This window comes from Cryptomeria japonica, chromosome 3 (assembly GCF_030272615.1).
Source record: "Cryptomeria japonica chromosome 3, Sugi_1.0, whole genome shotgun sequence".
Lineage (NCBI taxonomy): Eukaryota > Viridiplantae > Streptophyta > Pinopsida > Cupressales > Cupressaceae > Cryptomeria > Cryptomeria japonica.
The window spans coordinates 940666878-940694139 of NC_081407.1; the positions used below are offsets into that span (position 1 = coordinate 940666878).

A 27262-nucleotide genomic window follows, 5' to 3' on the forward strand; every position below is an offset into this window, starting at 1 on the left:
AAAAAAAAAGGCCAAATAAAGAAAAAAAAGTCGAGTGCGCAACTACAAACCCAAAAACATGCAGACAAATATCAGCATACCATACCTCCATTTTCGTTTTCAATTTGATTTCTGTTGCAGAGCGCTCAAATGCTGTGAGAAATAATAATAAGGGTCCTTTATGACCCACTGCACAGAGCTCTCTGTAAAATTAACCCATATTTGAAGATACTATACTTATTAACCTTTTTTTTTCCGGTTTTGTTTTGGGTCTCCCCTCATCTCTTTGAAATGGCTTTGGTGGAAAGCAATAATGGCGGAGGAAATTTTTTGCAGCACGGGAATGGAACCTCTGATGTATCGAGCGGGGAGAAAGATGGCGGATTTAACAGTGAGATGAGGGAGCTGGTTGATTTGCTGTCAAAGTTGAACCCTGCAGCTGAGGAATTTATCCCCACTTCTTACAGATCCTTGTCCATCAGCGACGGTGGCAATAATAACGGCAGTAATGGCAACAGGCGGGTATGTTTTTTGTAGTTGAGGTCGTTGGTTTTTAATTTTGTAAGATCTGTTTCGTTTGAACGCTTGATCCGTACCGTTTTGGATTTTCTTGAACAATTTTTGTTTTGTTGGCTTCCTTTTCCCTATTTTCAGCGACAGATTCTTGTATTGCTGTCATCGTTTTTGAGCTGGATTTCTTTTTCATTCGCTGAAAGATTTTATCCACATTTTCTGCCAAGGATCGCAGTTTTCTGCTATTGTGGCTGGCTTTTTAATTTCCGTTTTCTATAATAAGATATTTATGAAATTTTGTGTTCATATATTTTTTTTTGATTTGAAATTTTTCTTGAGGAGTTGAGCTTTTTTAAATTAAATTCATGAGGGTTTGTGCCCGGCCTCGAGCCTAGCCTGGTGCCTAATGTGGTTATCTATCCAATTAACATTTGACTTGCACCTGGCGTCATACCAGGACTTGCACCTGGTCTCGTCTCTGGTGAGTTTGTTGACCCGAAAAACCTTTTGGGTTTTTGTCATCTTATTTTCCTGGGATTTGCATCCGGCCTCGTACCCGGTGGGGTATTTTACCAGATTAGACACTCAAAATTTTGTAAACATATAACATATCTCGTGGGGATATGTACATGGGTTTTCATTACGGTAGTCCCGATGATTTATTGCTTGAGCTCATCTCGTTCAAAAAAAATCAAATGATTTTGCCTATGCATTGTCTTCCCCCGGCTGAAAGGAAAGATATGATTTTTGGTGCAATTAAAATTTGCATGTCTGCCCTTTGTTGCTGTTTGTTATTTGTATGTTTTTTAAACCGAATCCTCTTTGGATTTTCTGCTCTTTGCTGGCTGTATATATGTGTACTGTGTAGGTTCTTAATACCTTTTGTTCATTTTCATGTGATATAATTTTACCTTCTTTGAACTTCTGCAACTTTCCTTAAAACAATGATTTTTTCACTTGCATTTGTTTTCTTACCTTTTGCAAAATATTTCCACTTATGCATTTATATGTAGTTCTTGTTGCATTTTAAAGTTTATGCATTTTTTTGTTTTTTTTGTTATTTCTTCTAATTTAAAATAGACTATAATATTTATGACTTACAGTAAGTATGTGCACATATCTACTGTATTATTGACACATTGACATTTTTTGGAACCACATGACATGTCAGAAGAAAAATAAATATAACCAGGGTAAACGAAGAGTTAACGGGAGGACGCTAAGAGCTCAGCGTGAAGACAGTGTCAAGAGAACTGTTTACGTATCTGACATAGATCAACAGGTGCATGCCACTTTTTAAAGAAAAATTATTAGAAATTGGCAAAGAAGCAATTCCCAATCTTAGCTTGAAGAGAAATTTCAGTGCTAGCATGGTTATCATCAAGATGCTTAGTACAATGCTTGTTTTGGTAAGATTGATTTTTACAAAAGTGTGGCAGTTACCCTGAAGTAAATGTTACTGATAGAGAATTGGGAGACTAAGGCCCAATGACCTTAGAGGATTTATTTAGCTCAGAAATAAGATGTAGATGCATGCATATATTGCTTTGTTTGATAATTGCGAGCTTTTGGAAAGCTACAGTTTATGTTCACCATTGCAAATTTAGGAAGTTTTCTATCTTTTGTCTTAACTTGATTGGAGGTTGAAGTTAACAATATTCTATTACCATGCCAAAACAGGTGACAGAAGAGCAACTTGCAGGTCTTTTCTTAAATTGCGGGCAGGTAATTTTGTTTCATCTTTACTCTCTGTGTTTGTTGTCATTAAGTTGTAAAGACAAGTGACAGACAATAGCAAGTTGTAAAGAGGAGTACAATGACAAGCAGTAAAGATTAGTGACAATGGCAAGTAGTAAATAGGAGGGATAATCATTTTATTCGCAGAGATATAATGTGCTATAAATGGAAAGTTTATTGGCTATCTAGCTATGCATAGTGTACTTTTTATTTTTCATAACATCATTGTGGTATATTTTAGGATATAGATTTGTGACTGGTTTTTACTTCTCTAAGCAAAGGCATGAACATTTTTTGGTCAAATGATCAATTGTGCTCAAGAGTTGTATGATCCATGTTAATCGTAAATGTAGGCCAATGAGCATGTGACATTGCTTCTTGTTTCCGAGTTTAATGGATTTTGCACATTTTAAGGTTGGATGAAGGTTATAATGGATTCCAAGTTTGTTGGTATTGACAATATTTTAAACTTCATAGCAAGCATGGGTTGAAATAGTGTGGTAATCATAGGTGAGAAAAGTGGAATTTCAATCATACAGTTATGAATATCAGGATGCATAATACAGCTTGTAGCTAACATCTGGTCAATGAGCACGTGACATAGTTTGTTGTTTCTGAATTTTATATATTTTGCACATTTTGAGGTTAGATGATGGTTAAAATGGCTTCCTAGTTTGTTGGTGCCTACAATATTTGAACTTAATAGCAAGCATGGGTTGAAACTTGAAAGTTGAAATAGTAAAGTTGTAATTTCTACTCGACAAAAGTGGAATTTCAATCATACATTTATTTATGTCAGGATGCATAATACAGATTATAGCTGACATCTGGCCCATATGATTATGTAATTTATTTAAAAATTAAATCTAATTTACTGAATTAGCCTGAAACCTTGACAATTTCAGTTACAAAATGTACTGGAATTGGAACTGGAACTGGAACTGATTTGTCTACAGATTTGGTCAAGGCATGATATTTCTAAGCCATAAGTTATAATCTTTTGGAATCGTGCTCAGGCAATTCTGGGGTGTTTCCGGGTGGTGGATATTGCTGTCAATGTGAATTCACCAATTTTCTTTGACTTTTGGCCTTCAAAAGGTTGCCCTAAACCCTAAATCAATTTTCATAGCTTACACAAACATCTAATGTCAGTGATGATGATGATGTTGGTCTTGATGAAGATTCATTTCACCCTGATTAGTGCTTGTATTATTTTAATATTGAACAATGGACATCTATCACGACATTCAAGTTTGACAAATTAATATTGAATTAGTATACTGTATTTGTAAAATTTATGGTAGTGTTGTTTAGCATATACATGATATTTTGTATTCTGATCTTAATTCCTGTTTTTAGGATGTCGATATTTATATATATATATATTTTTTGATTGTATGTTTTGTGCAGAGACATCCCAGAATGTACATGGCCCAATTTTTGCTGTACTACTGTATTGTACCCTAATTTTTTTCTTCAACTTAAGTTTAAATAATTTTAATGATCTGACATTATAAAGGTGATGCAAAGGATGGGTACCAAATTACTTATTAATTTTTTGCAATTGGGAAGTGCTCCTGTATATTAAAATACAAATAGAGGACAACAATAATCATACACAAAAAACAAGTGGACAGAATCGTAGCCCCACAACTTCAAATCACATTGGGTCTGCTGTCTGAGAAAGATCGACCTTTATATAGAAAGCGATTAAATGAGCTTTAAAATTCATTATCATGCATGATAGCAATTAAAGAAAAGTCTCAACAATCAATAGCCACTAGATAATCAGTCTTAAAAGCCTAGAGAGCGAGTAAAGCAAAGCAAAGATAGCAATAAGCACCACAAGTCCACAAGATGATGGAGGATGATCTTGTGGTTTATCACCAACCACGTGTGATTGGTTGTTTCTGTTAATGGCTCCCAACCCATTTGAATTTCATATTCTTGTGTTTCTTCCTCCTTTGGCTGGTTGGTGAAATGGCCAGGGCCAGCCAAGGAAACTTGTCTTGTGGTCGAGCAACTCAATTATTAGGCCTACTGCTATTTGAACCGTTGACACCATACTGGGTTTAAGGCCATTTGGAATTTGGTAAAAAATCAGAATGGGTGCAAGAATGCCTTCTCTCCCACCAATTACTACTAACTTCTCTTCTCCCAGTTGTCATGGCTCCACATGTGGATGGAAGTGCCAATGAGAGAAATGTGGAGGATCACGAGGACTGCATGTGGCAGTCTCTTGGTGCCCAATAAGAGGCTAGAGGTGCTCAACCTCCAGGCACACCTTTTTGGCCTGTACTTGTATATGTAGCATAGCTTTGGAAGCAACTATTATTTGGGCAGCTACAGAAAGATGATAATCAATTGCATTACTATTGAATATGGTATTATTCTCTTTCCATAGCTGAAAAATAATTTCTACGTGAAAATTATGCCAAATTTATTTGTATTGTGTAGGTAACATGGTTGAATCCCCTATTAAAATAATTTTCCATGTGAAAAAAATCTGGTTGAAAAGATCAATGAATCCATTTACAGGTGCTCTATGCTCAAGCTCAAAATAAAAAAAGGTTCTTAATACTCATAGACTAGTGGCATGTCGGGGACAGAGGATGGGTAATTCCCATCTAAAGAAGCCAATTGCCAACTAGTAAACCTAGTTATAAAGACTTCAAATTGTCTAGAAATATTAGCTCCAAACGTAGGCTGGAGAACTCATATTTTAGCAGTTTTTGAGAGCCTTAAGTGTGACTTTCTTTGGAGAAAGAAGATGGTAACCAAGCCAAGGTTTGTACCAGCAAAGAGACATGTTTGCATGCCATTTCAAGCTTTCCAGCTGAGGGCACTTGAACACTGATTTTGTGGTTGGACTCATCAGGAATAGTCATTTGAATCTCATTAATGGACACAAAATGTGTGTGGTTGAAGTGGGATTTAGTTTTCAATTTTGGCCATGAGAGCCTGTTCCTTGTCTTTTTGTCAAAGATGTTGGAGATAACTCTTTTACGTCTTCTGAAAAGTCTTAAACTTTTAGTCCAATGCAACTTGGCAAGGGGAATCAAATGAAAGTTTTGAATGGGAGACCACTAGAGAAAATGAAAATTGATTGTAAATCTATAGTTTAGACTGAAATCTATCCCCGTTCCAAGTTAACTCAAGTGATTCCAAATGCTTTTAGCAACAAAAGTTTCTATAATCGTAATAGGCACTAGAGCATTAAAGAGGGAATGAAACCCAAGATCATACTAGGCTCTTTTATCATTGGGAGTGTTTTGGGAGATGCAATGTTTAAGAAGCTCTCTCTAGGTGAATTTTTGTTTACTCGTTCAGAGGAATACTATTTCTTAGACAAATACTTTCAATCTTAAAGGACCCAACCTCTGCGCTTGAATTATGTTATTCTAAACAATGTCAGTGATTACATTGAAGGATATGCTAGCATGATCTCTTTGAGCATTCATGTTTAAGCATAACATCTCCAACCCTATGCAATCTATCTTTCTCGCCTGTTGGTTATTCTAACTGATTGTCCTAGAACTCATATGAAGTAGCCACGTTCAGTCAACAGGTTCTAAGGTCAGTGCCCAACAAACAAGATTCAATCAAAGATTGAAATCCTTTGCACTTCTGGCTTTGCAAAACCAAGGTGAGTCTCCCTAGACAATGCCTTGAGATCTATTGCATTTCATATTCAGACATTGCACTATAGCAGATGGTTCTCAATGAAAAATGCCAAGGGATGTGTGGTTTACTCAATTCCTCCTGTGAAACATTTCCCACTTGATGAAAATATATTTGCTCAGCTGTGCTTTATCCTTAATGATAAAATAATTCCTCATTGATGGTAAAAGTAATATCCCCATCACCATGTGTGAAAACTATCAAACTTAGCAAATAAAATTTCCAAAATTTCCCTTCATCTTATTTCGTTTGCAACTATAATTTATCTTTTTCTCCATTGTTTGTTTTTCCCGTGAAATATTTTTCACTTAGTGAAAAATTAATTTTTATGATGCACTATGCCTCCTTTTAAGTGAAAATAATCACCATTTTGATGAAGAATAGCCTGACTGCAGCACATTGCCTTTACAAATTTGCATTACTGGAATATTGTTTTGTCTCTCAAAAGTCACAACTTTATAATAGTTGAATACAAATTATTACAACCCATAGACTTGCTAGATACCTTTAAAGTCCTTTCCATTTGACTGTATTTCTTTTTCTTCACTTACATTTTACCCTTAAAATGCATTGATTAGTGCCCTGCCATTTTATTGGCATATTACCAAACATTTGGCATGTACGTGCTACCCAACTCATATTTTGCCTGAAAATGTTTACACTGTGCACAGATTTGTAGAATCACGATTTTATCTAATATACGTATTTTTTTTAATCTCAAAATCTTCACTTTCCTGTCTCTTCTCCATTCAGTTTCATTTTCATTTATTTCGTCTTCACCTTCTTAGCAATATTCTCAAGATATTGCCTTCTTCTTTTGTGCAAGGATCAGCAAATCTGACATATTGCCAGTAAGTTTCATAAATCACTTCACCTTTTGTGACATCCATATTTCACAGTCTCGTGCCTGGTACCATCATAGAGATTTCTTAGCGCACATCTCAGATCCCTTACAGGGAACCAAATTGATATGACCCTGACCCTGTTTCCTGCAATATATATTGCACATTTCAGCCTCTCCTTTCTCTCCCCATGTTTACTTTCAATCCTTAATTTCAATATCTCCCTCCTCTGAAATGAACCTTACATTCCTCATATTACCATGAGTTGTTAAATTGTTTCATGCAAGCCAAGGCGACCCACTGGACGTCGATAGAGGTAACCGCAAGCCTGGCATCCAGTGTCACGGTAGTGAGCAAAGAGTTCATTTTTTTGGTGTGAACGTGTGGTCCTTGATGCTTATTCTTAAAAGGAAGTATGGGAATGTAACAACTTTTGTGCAAACCATTTTGTTCTGAGACATGTTCATACTGAAAGCATCCCCTTTGTCCCTCAAAAAACTGGGTTTGTCTGGTAAGCTCTGTAACGATTTCACAGATTCCAGGTTCTTCACATTTCTCTTCACAGTCATGTTCAGTTGCATATAAATGCTCTACATTATGATTTTTTATACCATGAAAATGATAATTCATTCTACATGTCATACTACATCCATTTATAACACATAGGCTGGGGCAATATGTTTCATGACACTGATGCTGCTCATGGTCAATCTCAACTGACACAGCATATGGATTGTTACAGCTTTCAAGAGAGCATGGCATCTTGCATTTATGTTGTGGGGAGTTTCATTTGTGCTGGCTGCCAAGATGTTCTGGAGAACACGGCTTGTTACAATTTGATGATCTTTCAAACAAGTCACAGGTCTGCCCACTGTACGATTTCTCTCTCTGCAAATGTGACTACCTTCATGCCCAACCAGACCCCTGTACAGTCTTAATGTTTCGGCTTCCTCTTGTTATCAATTTTCCCTTTCGTTTTCCTTGTATGGCTTTACTGCTTTGTCTGCAAAGAAGAAGCTAAGAGCAAACAACAATGCGAACTCTAAAATGTTCTTTCACATGACAAAATTAGGGCTTCAACTTTAATATTGTTGGAGCTTATCATTTTTCAATGGAGCCCCTTTGGGCCTCCATTGATCCAAAGATATGAACTGCAGAACTTTATACTTTAAGTGCTCGTCAATACCTTTGCACATTTTAAAACTTCCTTCATATCGCTTGAAAAAGTGACTATCGCTGGAACGTTTTCATACTCCCAGTGATCCATTGATGGGACTTTGCATGTTTCACCTGCATATTGATGGAACATTAGCCATCACTGGAACTCATTTAGTTCTCCATCGATCCATAGATCTTGCCACATGAAATTAAAAGGGCCCACCTTTGCTTTTTAAATGCCATTTGAAATAATATTATTGACAATTACAATAACACATTTAAAGCAATTTTTAAAATGATTTAAATGACTTTAAACCTTTTTTCAAATTTGTCAAATATTGCTTTCTTGGTAATCGGAGAACAAAAAGCCTGCCCATAGGTTATTATGCACTTATTATTATTTAAATCATTAATTGATATGATTTAAATTTTAAATAATAAAATGTTTTTAAAAACAAATTGAAATTAACCTTGGATGCCATGATGTATGCCGGGTCCCCTTGTGGGCCCAGCTTTTTTTTTCCATTTTCAAACAATTTGAACTCGGAATGCCACCAAACTGGAACTACATGCATTTGAAGCCAAAACACGAAGTGGGTTTCTCTCAGGATGTGCAAATTTGAAAATTTTCCTGGGGCATTTTGGGACAGGTTGCAGTGGGAATGCAATTAGAAAACATGTCAAACCTCATCCTGGAACTGCGAAATTGAACAGGCACATTGACCTACGTCATGAAAATCTGATTACCAAACGGATTTGCACAATTTCATCTGAGTGACAATTTTAATGGTCAAAGATGGCCTCCGTGGTAGATTCAGCAAAGAGCAGGCATTATATTTTTTCCAACCTTAACAACATTGGGCATTGCAGATATACCAAATTTGGTCCCGGGATTTTGTAATTGAGCAAGTGCACTCACATATGTCATGAAAGTGTGATTACCAAATGGTTACTAATTACAATCAATGGGCTGCAAAATTCAATCACTAAAGTGAGCCATTTGAGTAGATTTGGCAGGGGTGCTCCAGAATGCTGTGACCAAATTGCAAATGTATAGGCACTTCAAATTTTGCAAAATTTGAAGGTGCCAACATCACTTATGTTTAAAATATTTCTCTTGCTACCAATCGATGCACTTTCTAAACAATACAATCAATCCCATGAACTTTGTGAAATGCTCGGTGTCTTCTGAATTAGCACAAAGAAAGTCCAACATTTTTTTTGCTTGAAATAGGTAGCTTTTGAGCAAGTCCAATAAGAACAATTTTAGAGCACAGCTAGAACTTCCCTATCAACTATCAAGAAAAGAGGCTTGATAACCTAGCAAGCACTTTTCTTATCAGTTCTCTGTTCCAAAGCTCAAAAGTGGTGACCGGAAATTCATAGGAGATGCTCAAGAACTTGAATTTTTGACCTTGGCAAATCCAATTTCAACTATAATAGGCTAACCATGGCAGCAAAAATTATTCTCAGGTATAAATTGACAAACTAAAAGACAGTTTTTTCAAAAAATTGGGATTTAATCAAGAAAAATTCAGATTATCAAGAAATGCAGAAAAAACAGCTGGCTTTTAATTTTAAGGCATTTTAATTGCATAGAGATATACAGATCTAATAAAATAAGAGTTTACATCCCAAATCTTTTTCATTTATGTTCGTATTTCCTAATACTTAGTGTTGTACAATGCATTCTGCATGGTGCATAAATGACTACTACATACTAATAGTTTCAATTAAAATAAAAAGCCCTAACTGTAACCGAAACCACCGAAAAATATTGACTGTTTAAGTTTATGGTTTAGGCTTTTTTGGTAAAAAGGGCAAGCCATAACCCTAACCCTAAATGCTGGAAAGAAAGCAGCATTTAGGGTTGGGGGTTAGGGCCTTTCATGCAAAAGAAAAGGCTATGTTTAAAAAAAAATTAATAAATAAAAAGGAAAAATATTAAAAAAAATTCTGAACCTGAAAGAAGATGAAATATTGAAAAAATCTCTGAAAATCATTAAATAGTGATTCAAAATCAAGTTGAAACACTACAGTTTGCATCCTACAATCCCAAAAATCTTCAAATCCAGCCTGAAAATTTTCTGGTCTCCAAATATCCTGTGTAAATGTTAAAAAAAACTTTTTTTTGTGTCCTGAAAATCTCCAAATCCAGCCAGGAAATGTGCTGATTCCTGAAAAAAACCTGTGCAGAAAAGAAAATGTTTATATGTCCAAAATAGTGGCCCCAACTTGTCAAAAATAGGTTAACAATTGTTTACAATTTAGATTAGTTTATCCTGGGTTTGTAGTGATCTTTTGGGTAAAAATCATCAACAAAACTGTGCGGGCTGAGCAATTGTTTAGATCATGATTTTCACTTACAAAAAATCAGCAAAATTGCCAGTTTGTGAATACCTATGAGTCACCCCATTTTTTTGCCGTTTTTGCTTATATAAGGCAAACCATTGAGGCATGGGAGTTATAGGTTGTCTGCAACATTGAGTTTTTCTCCACCAAATATTAGATTTAGAAGTTAGATCTTAAATATCCAAACTATAGTTCACAGACTTGGACTGGGCAGGCCAAAAATTTCGAAACTAAGCAGTAACTTAAAAAGTTTTTAAATTTCTTTAAAATACCATTTGTTTTGCAAAATATAGTTACAAAAAAACCAAATGAGTCTAGAAAACCACAGGGAAGTGTTTTCTATTAGATTGAATACAAATAAAGTACAAAATCACATCATCATGTGGACACAATAGCTAGTAGATAACTATTATGAATTTGTGACGATTCTTGAAAATTATCATTTCAAATTGTATATCTAGGCAGGTAAAAAAATTGTAAGTTTTAACAATTTCCTTATCCTTGCTTTAGTGAAAATTTAGGGGTTAGGGGATCTATTTCTTGACCTATTGTAAGCTTGCTTTAAACAACTACAAGACATTAGACTAGAGCTTCTTGCTTGGATAGGCTTGGAAATTATACTGCGAGGCTTGGAAATTATACTGCGAAGTAAACTTTATAAATAGAATCTAAAGGCATATAGAATGGTAGGAGGGTATGTGAGGAAATAAATTTACTTCCCTAATAGCCTTAATTTCATAAGTGACATGTTTGGATCAAATATGGTTAAATAACTCTTTCGAAATTCTGCCTCCAATTTTCAATAATGCATAGGGATTTTGAGTTTAGCTGCCCTTATTGTGTAGGTCTTTGCCACTTTAAGGACTTGGAGTTGCATATTCTCATCAAATGAGATTTGTTCAAGCCACTACAAAACACTTAAAAAATCTTGACTGTTGGTTGCTTGACTGTATTTTTGAAAGATTATGGCTTGCTTGCCATAAACTTGAAGGAAGGTAGTAGCCTCAAGATTTGTAGTAGACCACCAATCAATATAACCTATCTCTTTCTATTCAAGGAACTAAGTTCCAAAAGCTCTTAATGTAAGCAATAGTTCTTTCATGGCAAAGATGAGCAATGTTGAGCTAAAATTGGCTTTTCTTGACTATCATCTTTAGTGTGGTCTAATAAGTGGAAAAATGAAATGGTAAGTGTTTTAAGAGAATAACTGTAGACACTACATTGTCTGGCCAAACAAAGCAACCAAAGATGAAAGATAAATGGTTTGTCAAAATGGCTTGATCGAGCTGCTTAAGAACTTGCTCATTATCTTGAGAGATATTGGAGCAACTAGGCAATGGGCAAGGATAGTTGATGGTAGTGATTGTGATTGATGGTCCAAGCTTATCATGCATATAGAACCAAGCCTCTCATTAGTTAACACACCAACACATAGGAAGCAAACCTTCCTTTTCTCCCTCCCATGAATTCAACAATGTTGAAATCCCTATAGAGAGCCCAATGTGCATGATGGAGAGAGTTTACAATGCCACTCCCTAAATGCTGCTTGCCTAACAATGTTGTTAGAAACATAAATATTGATGATTCTAATTGAATTTAGAACCACTATTAATATCAAAGTGCTTGAATGATTTAGTTAGTTGAGTTAGCACCCCAACTAACAACATGGGAGGATAATTTTGAAGAAAACATGGTGACCGTTCCCCCTTATTTGGTTCATGGTTGGACATTTGGCCTAAAATTTTTTGCTAGATGGTACTAATTGCCATTTGAAGTTTATAATTGATCTTAACGTTTCTAGATAGAATATCTATTTTGTAAAGTTTGATAATTGGTCATAACTAGATATTTTTGGGTAGGGTTTGTTAGGACATGAACATTCCATGAGCACTAAATGATGGGATCATATCAAAGTGCATGCTCACTTTCTATAACCCGTTGAGGGAAGCGTAATAGGTGATGACTTCCTTGAATAAGTTTCTCCTTCCTTTGGTGGTGGCAAAAGGCATTGGGAACAATGAGGAAGGGTCATAGGACCCTACCCTAGTTGCCTCAAACAAAATTTGTTAGGTCATTACCATCTCCTAAGAGCTGGTGATTATATTACTTGAGGAATGCTAGACGACAAGGGTTGTGTTAAAACTTTTGAATTAGAAGGGTTAGACAACCTTTTCATTGTGATGGTCATTCTTGTGGGCTTGAATACCAAATAGGTGGCCTTATGGCCTCCATGTTTTGCTAGTTGACCTTATTATTGGCAAATATGGTCCAATAGTGTTGGGAAGATAACCAGCCACAATTTTTATTCTTAAGAATTTAACAACAAAGCAACTGTTGGGCATTGGTATATAAAACATGTTGCTTGAAACACTTATCCCTTAGTTGTATATCAATGGTTTCCTTAAGGACTTGGGAAAGATCCACTTCAACACATATATGTTTTTGTGGGTGGGTAGAACAAAACCTATGGTTAACATATTACTTGAGTAATGCTAGATGGCAAGGGTTGAGCTGAAATTGTGAACTAGAAGTGTTACACAATGCTTTAATTGTGATGGTCATTCTTGTGGGCTGGAATATCACATAAGTGGCCTTTGGCCCCCATGTTTTGTTAGTTGACCTTCTTATTGGCAATTATGGTCAAACGACAGTGTTTGTTTTGCTTCTTTTGCTAGCTTTTGTCACAGGCGTGGATGTAGGTACAAGCAGTGTTGGGGAAGAGAACCAATCACAAATTTTATGCTTAACAAACTGGCAACAAAGCAACTGTTGGACATTGATTTATAAAACATGTTGCCTGAAACACTTATCCCTTGCTTGCATATCAATGATTTCCTCAAGGCTTTGGGAAAGGTCCACTTCAGCACAAATATTTTTTTGTGGACACCTACATAATCTATCATGTTTGTAATGTCTTCTTTCAATGTCCCCTTTAAAAATTAATCCCAGATTAAAGACCTCCAAAGTAATTTGGTAATTCCGTCCAGTTTGAAGATTAAACACTCAAAAATATTTGAATATTTATAGGGGAAAATGGATGTTGAAATCAACGATTAAAAGTCGTAAGAAAGACAAAGTAGAAATAGGTGCAGATATGAAAAAAATTGCATGAATATTCTAATTAACCAAGCATTTTTAGAAAGATACTAACTTGATAAAATCTACCACTCGCTTTGCTATTTGCTGCTGGTTTAGAATAAAATATTAATCAAGGAGGTCACTTAATATATGTTCAAAGATGAGCTTTGGCAATCTTAAGACAACCACAGCACCTTAGGAGACCATATCTGATAGCAGGTCAAATTTGGTTGGGTGGTTTAATTGTATTCCATCTTGACCGCTGCTGTAATTCAAATAGCTATTGCAGTAAGATAAAGATTCAAATAAAAAGAAGGGGGATCGTAGCTGAAAGAAATCACAATAGATTAAAGGCAGCCCCTTCCAAAAGGGGGTTAATTAATATTATAAAATGAAAACTATAATTAAAGTTTATAATATCAAGGGGCATGTGAAGAGTTGTGTTAATTAGAAGAAAATGGTATTTAAGAGAGACCAAACAAGGAGTAGGAGCATTGATAAGTTTACATTTTTATTATCTGATTCTAATTCCTCACGGAGCATGGAACTACAGCTAAATTAACCTAGGGATGGGACCCCTCTAGGTTTGATATTGGAGGATGAAAACCCACAATTCCCAAGAGTCATTTCACACAGAGATCACCATTTTGCAAATCAGACTTTGAATTAGAATATCTTTACAACTGGCAGCAGATTGGGACTTTCTAAGGACAATTATCAGGCAGTTTTAAAGGCAGAAAAAAGAGTTTCACTTAGAAATAAATTACTACAGAATTGGGATAGATTGACAATCGCTCTAAAGGAATTAATTTAGTCATTCTGAACTATATTCGAGCTTTAAATCTGTGTTACCTAACAAACTAATATCTGTAAATTTTGGATCAATCACATCAAGATAAAAAAATGGATTTCTTATTTATATTTAATTGTGCAAATTAGTATAATTGTGAGTTAGGGTGGGTTATATTTTTTTAAAAATTGGTGGGTTATATTTTTTTTTAAATTAAACGGGATATTACAATGTTCATGACAAATAAAATGACCTAAAGGCTTAATGAGTGGTTCAGTAAGAGCCCAAAATGGTAGCAACAAATTGGAAAGGTCAATTCATACAGGTATTTTGAGTTTAGCCTTACTAGAGACCACAGAATCCTTGGTCTAAGATGAAAACGAAGGTGTTCGTAATAAACTATACCCCATATTTCACAATAGCAGCAACGATTTGGGATTGAAAATCTAAAGAGGAAGAAAATTGTGTTCATATTCTACATTGGCTTAAGTCTTACAGCATGAGGTTGACATGCAAATTGAATCAAATACTTTAACATGTTTTTTGTATTTCTACCAATGAAATAAACAATAAATGTGTAATTCTCAATCCAATTACATGCATTATGAAACTCAAGTAATCACAAAACATCTGACAAGGATTTATGATGTTGAAGATTGTTACCTAGGGAAAAGCCACAGGGATGAGCTTATAAGCCTTCTTGGGGGCCATGATTAGAACCAACTCCAACATTCACAAATACATAAATAAATGCATATGATGTGGAAATGGTCATTCTAAGGATGGGATTATTGAAAGGAAAAGTAGAACAATTTCTAGTTAATCCAATTAGGAGAGCAATGCAAGCATACCAGATCTAATAAAATTTCAGTGGAGCAATGACACTAGCTACAGAACAAGAAAGTAAGAAGAGAGGAAGAAGAGGAACATGATACACAATACATATAATATATGGATGCTGTAAGAAAACCATGCAAAGGAAAAAAGCTAGCCTCCAAATCACACACCTATTGTATTAGTCAGCAACAAGTGTTACAATACAATAGCGGAGTCTTTGTGCTTCAATAAGTTCAACTTGCTAACCTAAAGGAATTCTGGTAGACCTTGCTAAAACTGAACATGCAATGCCCATCCCAAGCCCTCAATATGTAGTCAATGAGGCCTTAGAAACCGTGAACAATTTTCCAAAACCATGGGCCCAAAACCCTGAGTCAAAACCACATCAAGGTGGTCCACCATGTGGCCCCTTCTGAGTGTAATTCCTCTGAACATAGAAAGCAACTTCTATGTTGATTAGTTGACCTCTATGACCAAATGGATGCAATAATATGTCTTGCACACCTCTTACTCATGGGTTACCAATAGCTGGTCAAACTTGCTAGTCATAGTCAACCTGGTAATCCCCTATTCCACAACATATTACAATCATTACAGTAATAAGACCAATAGCACATGGCAGAGAGTGTCAACAATGGAATCTCAAGATTCCATCCAAGTGAGTGCCCTTTCCATATGGGCACATTATTTTACAACATTGCAAATATGAAATTCAACTAGATGTAGGACTTCCAAGCTTTGCAACTCCTAGTTCCCAAGTCCTAACAACAGCCACTTTCAGTAGAATAAAGTGCTCTTATTGCAAGGAATGCAAGCTATGGTTCTATGGTCCCCCCTCAAATTCTATGGGTCTGGGGCTGATTAATTGACTGATTCCCTACTATTCTAAGGGGGCCCTACTCTTTTCTATGGCCTTTTCAAATAGTAGTGATGATCCACAGTGTGACAAGACACAAGCAGAAAAGTCCTAAAGCATTATGATTAAACCCTAGCAGAGCTCAAACACTTATTTTTAGTCTTACACCAATGTCATTGCAAGTCAGGTGTATACAAGAAAAACTGGAATGCAATGTTTGTGTATTCAGCTTGGCTGCCAACTCAGGGCTAAGCTAGCCAGCTCAGCTGCCATTTACTTACACTGTAAGAAATATTTTGGTCACAAGTCATTTACATTTAGCACACATCCTATTTTATGAGAAATGGGGTTGTTCAGGCTGCATAAAACAGAACTGTGTTCAATGTTTATATATATTGCATATATTTTAATAATCCTTTTAGTAGTTTCTTAATCTTGTCAGCATTTCTTGGCTTCCCCAAAATATTTGCTGCCCATTTTGTGTTGTTTCTGGTGTTCCTTGTTGGATCAGCTTTTTTCTGTGCAAGTGTCTTGGCGTTTCATGTATGATCTGTTCATGAAAAGGTATTTCTCATCACAATTTACAGCTTAAGAGACTTTTTGCTGATGTGCAGAAACAAAAAAGGTTAATTTAACTTAAATGTGCCACAAGCCAGTGAAAGGTTGATGTATATTTAGTTCAACCCTTTTTTTTGTGCGTAACATTATAAATATTATATATATATATTTTTGATCTCATTCTATTCCTTTTCAAACTCACCTTTTGGTATTTACTAGTGGTCTTTGGTCATAACTATCATCATTGCCATGTTTTAAATGCTATATTGTTTATTTTTGTGATCTATTTCTGTATCACTTCACCGTGTTGATAAATAAGGTCAAATTAAACAAATAGTACACAAACCTTAAATCACAACTTCAGATGCAAGATATAAAGAATATGTTTTAGGTAGGATGCTGAAAAGAATATTGCAGTCTAGTTTTGGTGTGTTAGGACAAACATAAATAACTAAATGAAAAGTTCAATAAAAAACATATATACTATAAGAGAAAATACAAAAGCCATAGCTCTAACCTTGAGATCCAGAGAGGTGAGGACCTTATTTATGAGGTTCAGCTGCTTTGGAGAGAAAATTAGGCATATGATCATGGTCTTCAATGTGTCACAGAGAAAAGCACACACTTCTAATGTTAGAATCTCAAAGGAAAATATAAAGATTGATGTCTTTGGCTGATAGTTTGTCTATGGACAACATTACTGCTCACTACAGTAAGGGTTTGAAATTGGTATTAAAATTATGATTTTCTCCAGGTTCTTCCGAATGACAATCTATGATTAAGGGTTTGAAATTAGTATTCAAATTGTAATTTCCTCCTGGTTCTTAAGAATGACAATCTATGATCATTACTTTTAGAGAGTCCTTGTCAGGGAATAACAACTGTAATTTCAATGTCTATACTCTCGGACAGCAGGGCATATGTGTCATACTCATATAGCATTCACTTTACATGGGACAACCATTGATAACTTTAAGAAACCCCCACTTAAAAAAAGATATAAAATCCTTGTGAATCTTTCACTTTTTTAAATTTCTATTTGTGAATCTTTCCTTTTAAAAAAATATTAATTTTATTGGCAATTTGTTTAAATTACTAGAAACTTGTAGAAAATCTTAAAGAATATTTACAAAAAATAGTAAAATACAATAATTACCATGATGTATCCTTCCATCAAAAAAATAAAATTCCTATAGAAAACTAGGGCCTAAGGGAGTGAGTTTAAATCTTAAGGTGTAGTCCTTGTGTCTATAATTTTTTAGTTTTTTAATATTTAAAATCAAACATTGAATATTCTAAATTGGCCTTAAATTCTTTTTTCTTCACCATTTATTTTATTTATAATCTAATGTTTGGGTTCTATTGCTGGCCCCATCAGAATTGGAACTCTACAAGTACATTTGGCCCACAAAATTTAACCCCAACCATTAGATTATAAATCTTCAATGACTCAAATACAATTTTGGGTTCAATGGTTATTAGAGCTCCATGGGCATGTTTTAACCCATGAAATACAACCCTAGCCATTAGATTAAATTAAATCAATGGTGGTGATTAAAAAAACAGTGATATGGTCCTAAAGTAACCAATAATTATATGATATTATTGGTGAATTAATTTCATTTTGTACTATAACTTATAAAATTTAGGCAAATCAGATCTAATTAGGTATCAAATATTGTGGCAAATTTCTTAGTTTAAGAGTTTAATAAAATAAATGTTCTGGCAATTGAACTAGGGACTAAAATAAAATTTTGTAAAAATGTGGCGATTCAGGTTGCCTTGTAGCTTGTACTATTAGTCAAATTTTGAATTCACAATTTCAACTATTAGCCAATTGGCGAATTTTAGCCACAAAAAACATCACTGTGGACAACTTATTTCATTTTGAATTATAAATATGTCAAAATATCAGTCTTGTGGTATTGATAGATACACATTATAACAAAACCATCTGTTATAACTCATATGTAGTTGAATTATGTAGGTAAGTGCTCGATGAAAATAGAGTATTTTAGAGAGCAAATGCTACAAGGTTAGGGCCAAGTCGTCAAATGTAGGATTTGTGTTCTGGTATATATTTACGCACTGGATAGTACTCTTGCAACATGGATATTGGATGAAACATGTTTTTCTAAAAGGGTACTTTCTTTTTGATGTAAAGGTTATTGATTGTCGCATATGTGGTGACCCCAATTCAGTTCTTCGGTTTGCTTTCGTAGAGTTTCATAATGAAGGTGAGTCTCACATTTGATTTTTAGTGCAGTTCAATTTAATTAGTTGTGTGCATGGAAAAATTTACATTCATTGGGACTGTAATTTGAATACATTATTGCTCTGCTTCTTTGTGCTTGTAGAGGGTGCAAGAAGAGCTTTGAGCCTTGCAGGAACCATGCTGGGATATTATCCTGTCAGGATCCTTCCTTCAAAGACTGCAATTCTTCCAGTTAACCCAACGTATCTTCCAAAAGTGAGCAATGTGATCGATCCTTTTTATTTTATTTATAGAAAGCATGGGATTATGTGGCAGGAGTCAGGATGGAAATCGTTTTTAATTTTATGGTTGGTTCATACACCTGTAATGTTTTTATGATGCAAATGAATCTAATTGGCTGTGAGGATGCATTGTAGCTGCACTTTAGTGGATTTCAGTTGTTTTAATTTCTAACTGCAGTCTGAAGATGAGCGGGAGATGTGTGCTCGCACAATATACTGTACAAACATTGACAAAAAGGTGAGGTTTAATGATTCAGTGACATATATTGCATAAAAATCTAAGCCAAAGTTGCATGGAATTGTATCATTTGGGTACTGGTATAATAGCTGTGTGGGCCTATGGTTTATGATACGTCTCAATTGCTTTGCAGGTTTCTCAAGCAGACGTACGGATGTTTTTTGAATCACTTTGTGGTGAGGTGGGTGCCAGGACAACATTTTTCATTTGTTTATTCCACACTTCTGAGAAATCTTTCAACTGGGCTGATGAATTTTTTTAAGCCTGCATTCAGGTTTCTCGTTTAAGACTGCTTGGGGATTCTGTTCATTCTACCCGTATTGCATTTGTTGAGTTTGTAATGGTAAGTAACTCACCAAGTATTTTGAATTTCTGTATACTCTGCACTAGGAAAAAATAGAATGTGTGGTTGTTATCTGCTTCCAATTTTAATGTTAACTTCTGGAAATTTATAGGTATTTGGATTATAAGTTCAATCAATGTGTGGATTTCTTTTAAGTTTTGATCTATTTGATAACATTTTAGTTAATGTTTAGTTGTAAATATGTACTTGACAATCACACAACACATTAGTTTACTATGTGTTTGTTGAAATTGCGCTTTTCAAATTTGGGACAAATGCAATATAAACTAGCATATATATCTTTTAAAAATCTATATAAAATGTCTAGATATGTAAGAAATTGATTAAATAATTATTATTTGTTTAAATTATATTATTTTATTATATTTATGTAATATTAATAATAACCCTAAGGATTTACCTTAATTAAAAATTAGATTTACAATTAAAAATTATTATTTTAATTAAAAATAATTAAATTTATAAAAAAATTCTAATATAATTGTTTTAATTTTAGTCCAATTAAAAATCCATTTTCAAGGTAGTAAATAGCTCCCTTCTTGTCTTTGGTCCAGTTAGCCTATCAGGTGGTGGTCAATTGTCTTCTACGGACACATGCCTTCCTTGAACCAAGGAGTGAAGGGAGAAAGTGACAGGGTTGCTTTGATTATGGATGGATGCTAATTGATACCTCTCTCATGAACCACAAGCAATCTCGACGAGGACAAGTAGAACTGTTGTGTTCAGGGTTTTAACTAGTTTAGGGCATAATATTGCAGAAACTTAAGAAACAATTAAATGTTGTAATGTCGCCTTCCTAATTTGCTCTAGAATTGCAATTGCAACAATTTAGCATTAGGGTTACATCTTACCTAGCAAAATATCTCTTTAAATAATGTGATTCTGAATTTGAATCCTTGCAATCATAACATAAGAAACATATACAGTATATGCATATTTAATAACTACGGTTAGACTAGATCACATTACATTCAACTACTAACCATAATATTATTATTCATGCATATTAGGTTTTGGAGGAAGAGACATGATAGGTCTGCCCGAAGCCATTTCTACACTAAGCCCAAGAGCAGAGTGAATGTCAAAGCCCTCTTGGCCTTGGTGGGTAGTCAATATGGACATCCACGGAGGTGGCCTACTTAGTGGGTTGCTTGTACCTGCTTTCCCCATCAATGTCTCATCTCCCTAAAGAAAAATGCCATCTTGCGGAGTTGGGCGGATGTCATAAGTGGGTTCCTTGGATCCTCTATTTAAGTGCCCTTTGGTCCTAGGAGCTATTATGGTCAACTCTAGGTCATAAGTGGGTTCCTTGGATCCTCTATGTAAGTGCCCTTTGGTCCTAGGAGCTATTATGGTCAACTCTAGGACTGCTTACATAGCCCTCATAAACCCCTTTTGCTTACACCCTAGGCCCTTCCTACAAGATGGATTTCAGACAGTCAGGCATATCTTATATTCTATCATATAATCATACACTAAGCATTATCTATCTTATTTACTCACATATCCGTTAAAAATTATTAGAACTCACATTCTATTATATTTAGTAATTTTACTCTGTTTTATTATAGAAGCCAAAGTTGAGTCTTTTAACCATTGCTTCTGGACTTGACCTAAGACCCTAATCTCTATATTGTGGATCTTGGACTTAGTTACGCAAAAAAGATCATCCTGCTGGCTGCCCCCCCTCCATGGGAAAGCGGTCTGGCCAGACCGTAGACCTAAGAGTTCATTAGAGTCTTAGAGCATATGCTACTAATATTAATTATTATTATAATTTTGTATAATGATAGCTGTTATAGACATCTTAAATGCATCTACTAAAAGATACCGAGAGATATCAGTCCTAAGGCACCCATTTTAAATTTATCATATAGGTTAGATTGGAGTCTTGATATTGAGCTCTTGGAATAATTTAGATAGATATTAGTAAAATATCTATGTTTGTTGAGAAGCTACATGTAAAAGTAAACAAGTATAGATATCTGAAATACATCTATCTAAAAAACATGGAGAGCTATCCATCTTAAGTTATTATATTTATTTAAAAATTATTTTACTTTAGAACTATTTAAAAATTGTCTTGTTTATTTACAATTTTACATTTTTTAATAATTCTTTATTTAAAGATTATATTTATTGAAGAGCTATTTATTTTATTTTATATACTTCAGAGTTATTTTGTTTTACTTTAGAACTATTTAAAAAGTATCATATTTTTATTTACACACAGATATTTAACTTATTTTATTTTATATACTTGAGAGTTATTTTATAGTTTCAGTTTTTTTTTAAAAACGTGTCATCTCTTTAATAGTTTTGTTAACATGCTTATGCCATTACAGTCTGTTCCTTGCTGCCACTGTAGTTACTTCTCTGGCATAATTGCAGCATTGTTTCATCAAGTTCAACAATTGTCTCTATTATGTCCAATGATCATGAGTGACCTTTGGAGGTCAACATCATATTGGTATTTGTAGAGCAATGGGGAACACTTGTTTCATATACATAGATGCATACAATATGTACCGCTCATGGTCTGCTTAGGATGCATAACAATGCTGACTAATAAACTTATGGATATTTTATTGAAAGATTCATTAACATAGATTTATATCCAATACCTTCTCACCCATAAATTCTATGCCTATTTGAATAGATTTCAAGTCTTGAAATTAAGATGCAACGACAACAGTAATGACTGATTATAATCCTTATGCAAGAGGTAACTTTTGCATATCATGACTAAATGCATTGCATCCTTTAATTCTTACCCAAAAATATGCTACTACAAACATGTTAATGCTTAATCAATCCACAAAACCATAGTACAATAATTGTATATTGTAGAGAACAAGTACTATGTTTGTCAATTGCTCATTTAGCTGATCACTCTTATAGACAACTGATTATTATATACTTGTGTTATTTATTGTTAAAAATGTGCAAGGAAATAGCATAAATAAGTGAGAAATATCAACACATGAAAAGAGGATCAACATTAGTGATTTACAGTAGAGAAACTTAATGTGAGAAGAAAACTCTAGCAAAGAATGATTCTGTTTCTCTACAAGTTGAAGTGAGGACTTATGTTGGAGGGTAAAAACATGTTATTAGTGGCGGCATCAAATTTCAAATATTATTGAATATTTGGATTCCTTTCAAAAAATATACAATTTCAAAACAAAAGGGCACCTCATTTCAAGTCCATATGCAAAAGTTATGGCTTAAACACAAATTGGTAAAAGCCCTAGTTTAAGTTATGGCTTAAACTAGGCAATCACAAACAAGGTTTGTAAACACCACTTCCAATATCCTCCAGTGCATTGTATCTGACAACATTAATTTCTTAGCTGGTCAACTGATGACTCAACATCCACACAACTCCCTGTTTGTTGTGTTTTATAGATTCTCAAGTTTACCAATCACAAGTGCATTCAAAGAGACTGTCAACACACCAGAGACAGCCGAACATTTTGAGGTTCCTATTTCCATGGCATCTGATTGATACTAGTTTTGTTTGACAAGATTTGTGGTATATGGTAGATGTTGAGTTTGATAAATTAAAAACTTTTCATTTTCAAGTTGATGGGCAAACTGAAGTGGTTGACTGTACCAAGTTCATTTACTGTCAATGTACAATGGTGCTCAAGCTCCAGTTGGGGCAATAACTTGGTCTATATGCGCCTTTACCATGATGTACGTAATCTTTACTATGACATGGCTTTTGATGGGTTCAGTAGGCATGGCCTATTCTAGGCATTATTGGTTCCAATCTGTAGTGCCTCTTTACATTGCTTTTTGCATCTCTACATTTTAGAAGCTAATGTGCAATCCAGGGAATTAGAAAAAGAAGAGAAATTCTTCTAGGGAATTGAACAAAGCAGATGCAATCAACATATTTAATTAATGCTTCATCAGGTTCAATAGATTTTGACTTGCCAGTAGTAAAAGTATGAGTGTTATGATATGCATTGGACACCACACACTTTTGGGATTGGTGAAGATTTTGTTTGCATTTTCAGAAAGATTGATTATAAGGTTCTCATTGCAAAATCAAGGCACTATGGTATGGTCATTACACCATCGTCCATACCTCGTACTGCTAGACTGACTCTCATACTTGGTTATTCATGCATACCAAACCATATTTGGCCATGCATACTTGCTTAGTGCTGAAGTAGTCAACGAATAATTTTCAGCAACTGCAAGGTCAGTTATCGTAATTTTGCCAGCCATGCAATGTAGACTGTGTGTCTTAACAAAATGCAAATTAATTATGCACACCTGGATTTGCAGCTTTTGAACTCCTAACAAACTTGTTAGTTTACAATGTTGCAACTTGCAAAATTCAATACTTGCCAGTAACACATCAAGTGTATGATATCTTATCAAACCCATGTGTGCAAGAAGACAAGGACGAGACAGTGACTGAGCACACTTTTTGAGTAACCAGCCAAATGACGCTTCATTTCCTAGGTCAAAATATTTCGGGCAACTGAACCAATTGGCACAGCAACAATTCCTGAACTGAACCCTCTTGTAACTCCATTGTAGATTCTATAATTCTAAATCATGCGATTTCCATTGGATTTGTCTTTGTACAGAATCCATCTTCTGTAACTCATTCTCAATGCCATACAATTTTTCTCTGGATTTAGCCCATGAGAATACACAGTTTTGGGGTCCATGTCCTGCATTCTACACATGTATACTGTCTTGTTTGTGATGAGTTGAAGAGCTGTGTTTGCTATCTGCTGACCTCTTTGAATGTTTAATGGTGCCTCTGCATTTGTCTCACATTTTCTAATGCATGCTCTATATATTTGCAGGTTAATTAGGTAGATCTGTCAATTAGTTAATCTGTAAGTTGTTCCCTATGTGAACACCTTTGTTTGGCATAGATCAATACAAAATGGGAAAATATGCTGATTCAAACCTTAGATCCAAAAGTATGAAATTACAATAGAACAGAATTCAATCAATAGAATTATCTCTTTGTACTGAATGCTCGTCTCTGTGATGGTTAGAGATATAGTTTAACATAGCTTACAGGCCTGAAATGCATTTGAGCTCATTCTTAAAAACAAGTTCCCATGTTTTGGCTTTGCCCTAATGGATATTTGCTACTTTAGTTTTGGGATTTAAAGCTAAAACTGAAGTATGTAGGAGCCCTAATAGGCACCACAGGACCACTGTGATTTTTTTCTGACACTTCTTGTAGTTATTTTGTTTGATTTCCTGACCAATTTGTGTGCTCAATAAGTTTATTGTCAATCAAGACTTATTTTTCGTTCTCCTTTCAGGTGGTTGAACCATATTTCAAGCTTTCATGTCAAAATATCTGTAGAATTACTGTTGTGTGATTGACATCCTCAAGCTTCATTTGAGAAAGAGATTGGTAAAGGCTGCTTTGTGTTTTCTTTCAACTAGTGCTTCGATTGCCAACTTAGTGAAAAGGTCAAGTCAAGGTTCTTTTTAGAATTGACATTCTTTTAATCACTGTTATTTTTTATTGGTGTGATAAAATATCCTAGTAATGGTCATGGGCTTGGCATGGACTGATTTGCTAAGAAGATTTGGACATGGTTAAAAAGGGTAGGCCAAAACTGGAAAAAGACGCAGCTTCTTAAAATGAGTTCTATTCAGGCCATTTTTCATGTGTGATTTTTTCGATGGTTGGCTCTCTTGCTTGGACTTAGAGTAACCAAAAATTGGAGAGTTTTGCCAAAGTCAGAGGTACATCAACAGAACTTGGAGAGGCAATCTACTCCAACTCATTTTTTTCACTCGCCACTTGGTCTTTACGGTTTGCTTAGAACTCGGAGAGCCTAATTACTATGGTTCTAATATAGTTGTACACATTAAAAGACAATATTCATTAATGTCAGTCTCTGCTAATTTTTCTCTTTGATTTCAAGCTTTTCGTATTTAGAGTGAAGTATTTTTTACTAATGGACAGTGGACTAGCCACAATGAGAAGCCACATAACCGACTTTTTGTGCCGAATTAGCTTTCTGTATTTGAAGAATATTTCAACTGTTTCAAATGAAACATTATAGGGAAAGGTTCTTAATTTTAAAAGCCTTTAATTTGCTGCTATTACTGATTAAATGAGACATGCTTGTTGTTTGAGGTAAATTTTTTGTTCTGAAACAGGCGCATCTATTAGAAGGATTTTTATCATGTCCCTGCTCAAAATCAGGGATACTGTTAAGAAATAGATTGGAGCATAGTTTGCAAACTCTGCGAGTACTCTCTGAGTTGCCGAGCACTCTATTTTTTTTGGTCTGCAAGTTTTTACAAGTTTAATTTGCGAGTTTTTATAGACAAGAAAAACGTGGGTAAAAATGCCTATGCAGATTTTTTTTTTGGTTAAAACGTGTTTTTCACACTTTTTTTGGCTATAAAACTGTGCATTTTCTCTTTTGAGATGTCAATTTTTAAATACATTTTGTAATTGAATTTTGCAAAAAAAAAGATGTTTTTTAAGAAATTTTAATTTTTAGTACTTTCTAAGTTGCCGAGTCGAAAGTTTTGGGCTTCCGAGTATGTGAACTATGGATTGGAGGATGTTTGTCATGTCCAAGAAATAGCTTGAATACAAATGACAAGATATTGCTTTAGGAAACTAGCTCTACGGTTTATTATTTTGTATCGTCTTATTGAATGTGTGATTTGATTCAACTTTTAGCTAAAGTCATGGATGTTTTGTTTTCCTATAGAATGCATTTTTATATTAGGTGGCATATGTGTCATCAATTAAGTTGATTGCTTTTCATATATGCAGGGAAGTCCTCACTTAAATCTATTAAATCATACTTTCTGCTGTTGCAGGCTGAGAGTGCCATACTTGCATTGAACTGTAGTGGCGCAATTTTGGGATCTCTGCCAATAAGGTACAATTTCTGTTTGAGTGCAGAAAATTAATGTTTATAGTTCAAGTGATGATATTATCTAAACTTCAATATTATTTGTTTTTATGAAATAATATTTTCCTTCGGATGTAGGGTGAGTCCATCAAAGACACCAGTTAGACCTCGCATGCCTCGTTCTATCATGCATTGAAGTGACTATTTGAAACTGTGCTGTAATACATGCTTGCTGAATTTATATGCTCATCGATCTAAATTCAGGTTCATCGAAGGATGCTTTCCTTAGGTGTAATGGCATTTTGATAGATATCTATCTATTAGAGTAAAACTTAGTTGTATGAGGAACAATTAAGGTCTATTAAGATAGAAATGCAATGAGGTTCAAGCATTGGCTGCTTCTGAATTACTAGACTGGGTGAGCATCATATTTATAAGCTTCTGGAGTTCTACTGGACATTACTATTTTTCTGCTGCTTACGAGTATTCTCACACTTTTCAAGATTTGAGGTGTTTCAAGAGCGTGTATTTATTTAGTCAGGAATGTGCAATTGATGTGCCTTATTATCCTTGTTTAAGGGCAAAATTATCAGCATTTTGTGTAGCTGGGCATATATGAAGATTGGCCACTGTAACCAATAATGAGATCAGCATCATAGTTTCCAGAAAGCTAAGAAATAGCTTTGCAAAGCAATAAGGGAATTTTGTCCTAGAAGCTTCAAGGCTGTTCTGTTTATCCAATCATCATTGAAAAATTGCTTTATGAAATGTAGGGTTGCTTTACATTTCTTCAGGTTTTTAGTATTTTACTCATTGCTTCCATCATTTTTTAAAGCTTTCAGTGTGTACATTTCAGATAAATGTTTCGCTGGTACTTCGTATGGAGGTGTGAACCTTAGCTGTATTTCATA

General features: G+C 34.7%; 1 protein-coding gene across 2 annotated transcripts; it reads left to right on the top strand.

Annotated features, from left to right (window-relative positions):
- LOC131072945 (polyadenylate-binding protein-interacting protein 11) lies at positions 1-27119 on the top strand. 2 transcript variants are annotated; one of them, XM_058009251.2, is made up of 10 exons: positions 1-501; positions 1664-1774; positions 2173-2217; positions 18546-18618; positions 18739-18851; positions 19056-19115; positions 19249-19296; positions 19390-19458; positions 26317-26378; positions 26490-27119. In XM_058009251.2, the coding sequence occupies exons 1-10, from the start codon at positions 271-273 to the stop codon at positions 26545-26547; spliced, it is 870 nt and encodes a 289-aa protein (XP_057865234.1). In that variant the 5' UTR covers positions 1-270; the 3' UTR covers positions 26548-27119. The 2 variants fall into 2 exon arrangements, with proteins under 2 accessions (XP_057865234.1, XP_057865236.1); XM_058009253.2 differs by having other exon boundaries at positions 7-501; positions 1667-1774.
- The last annotated feature ends 143 nt before the right edge of the window (positions 27120-27262 follow it).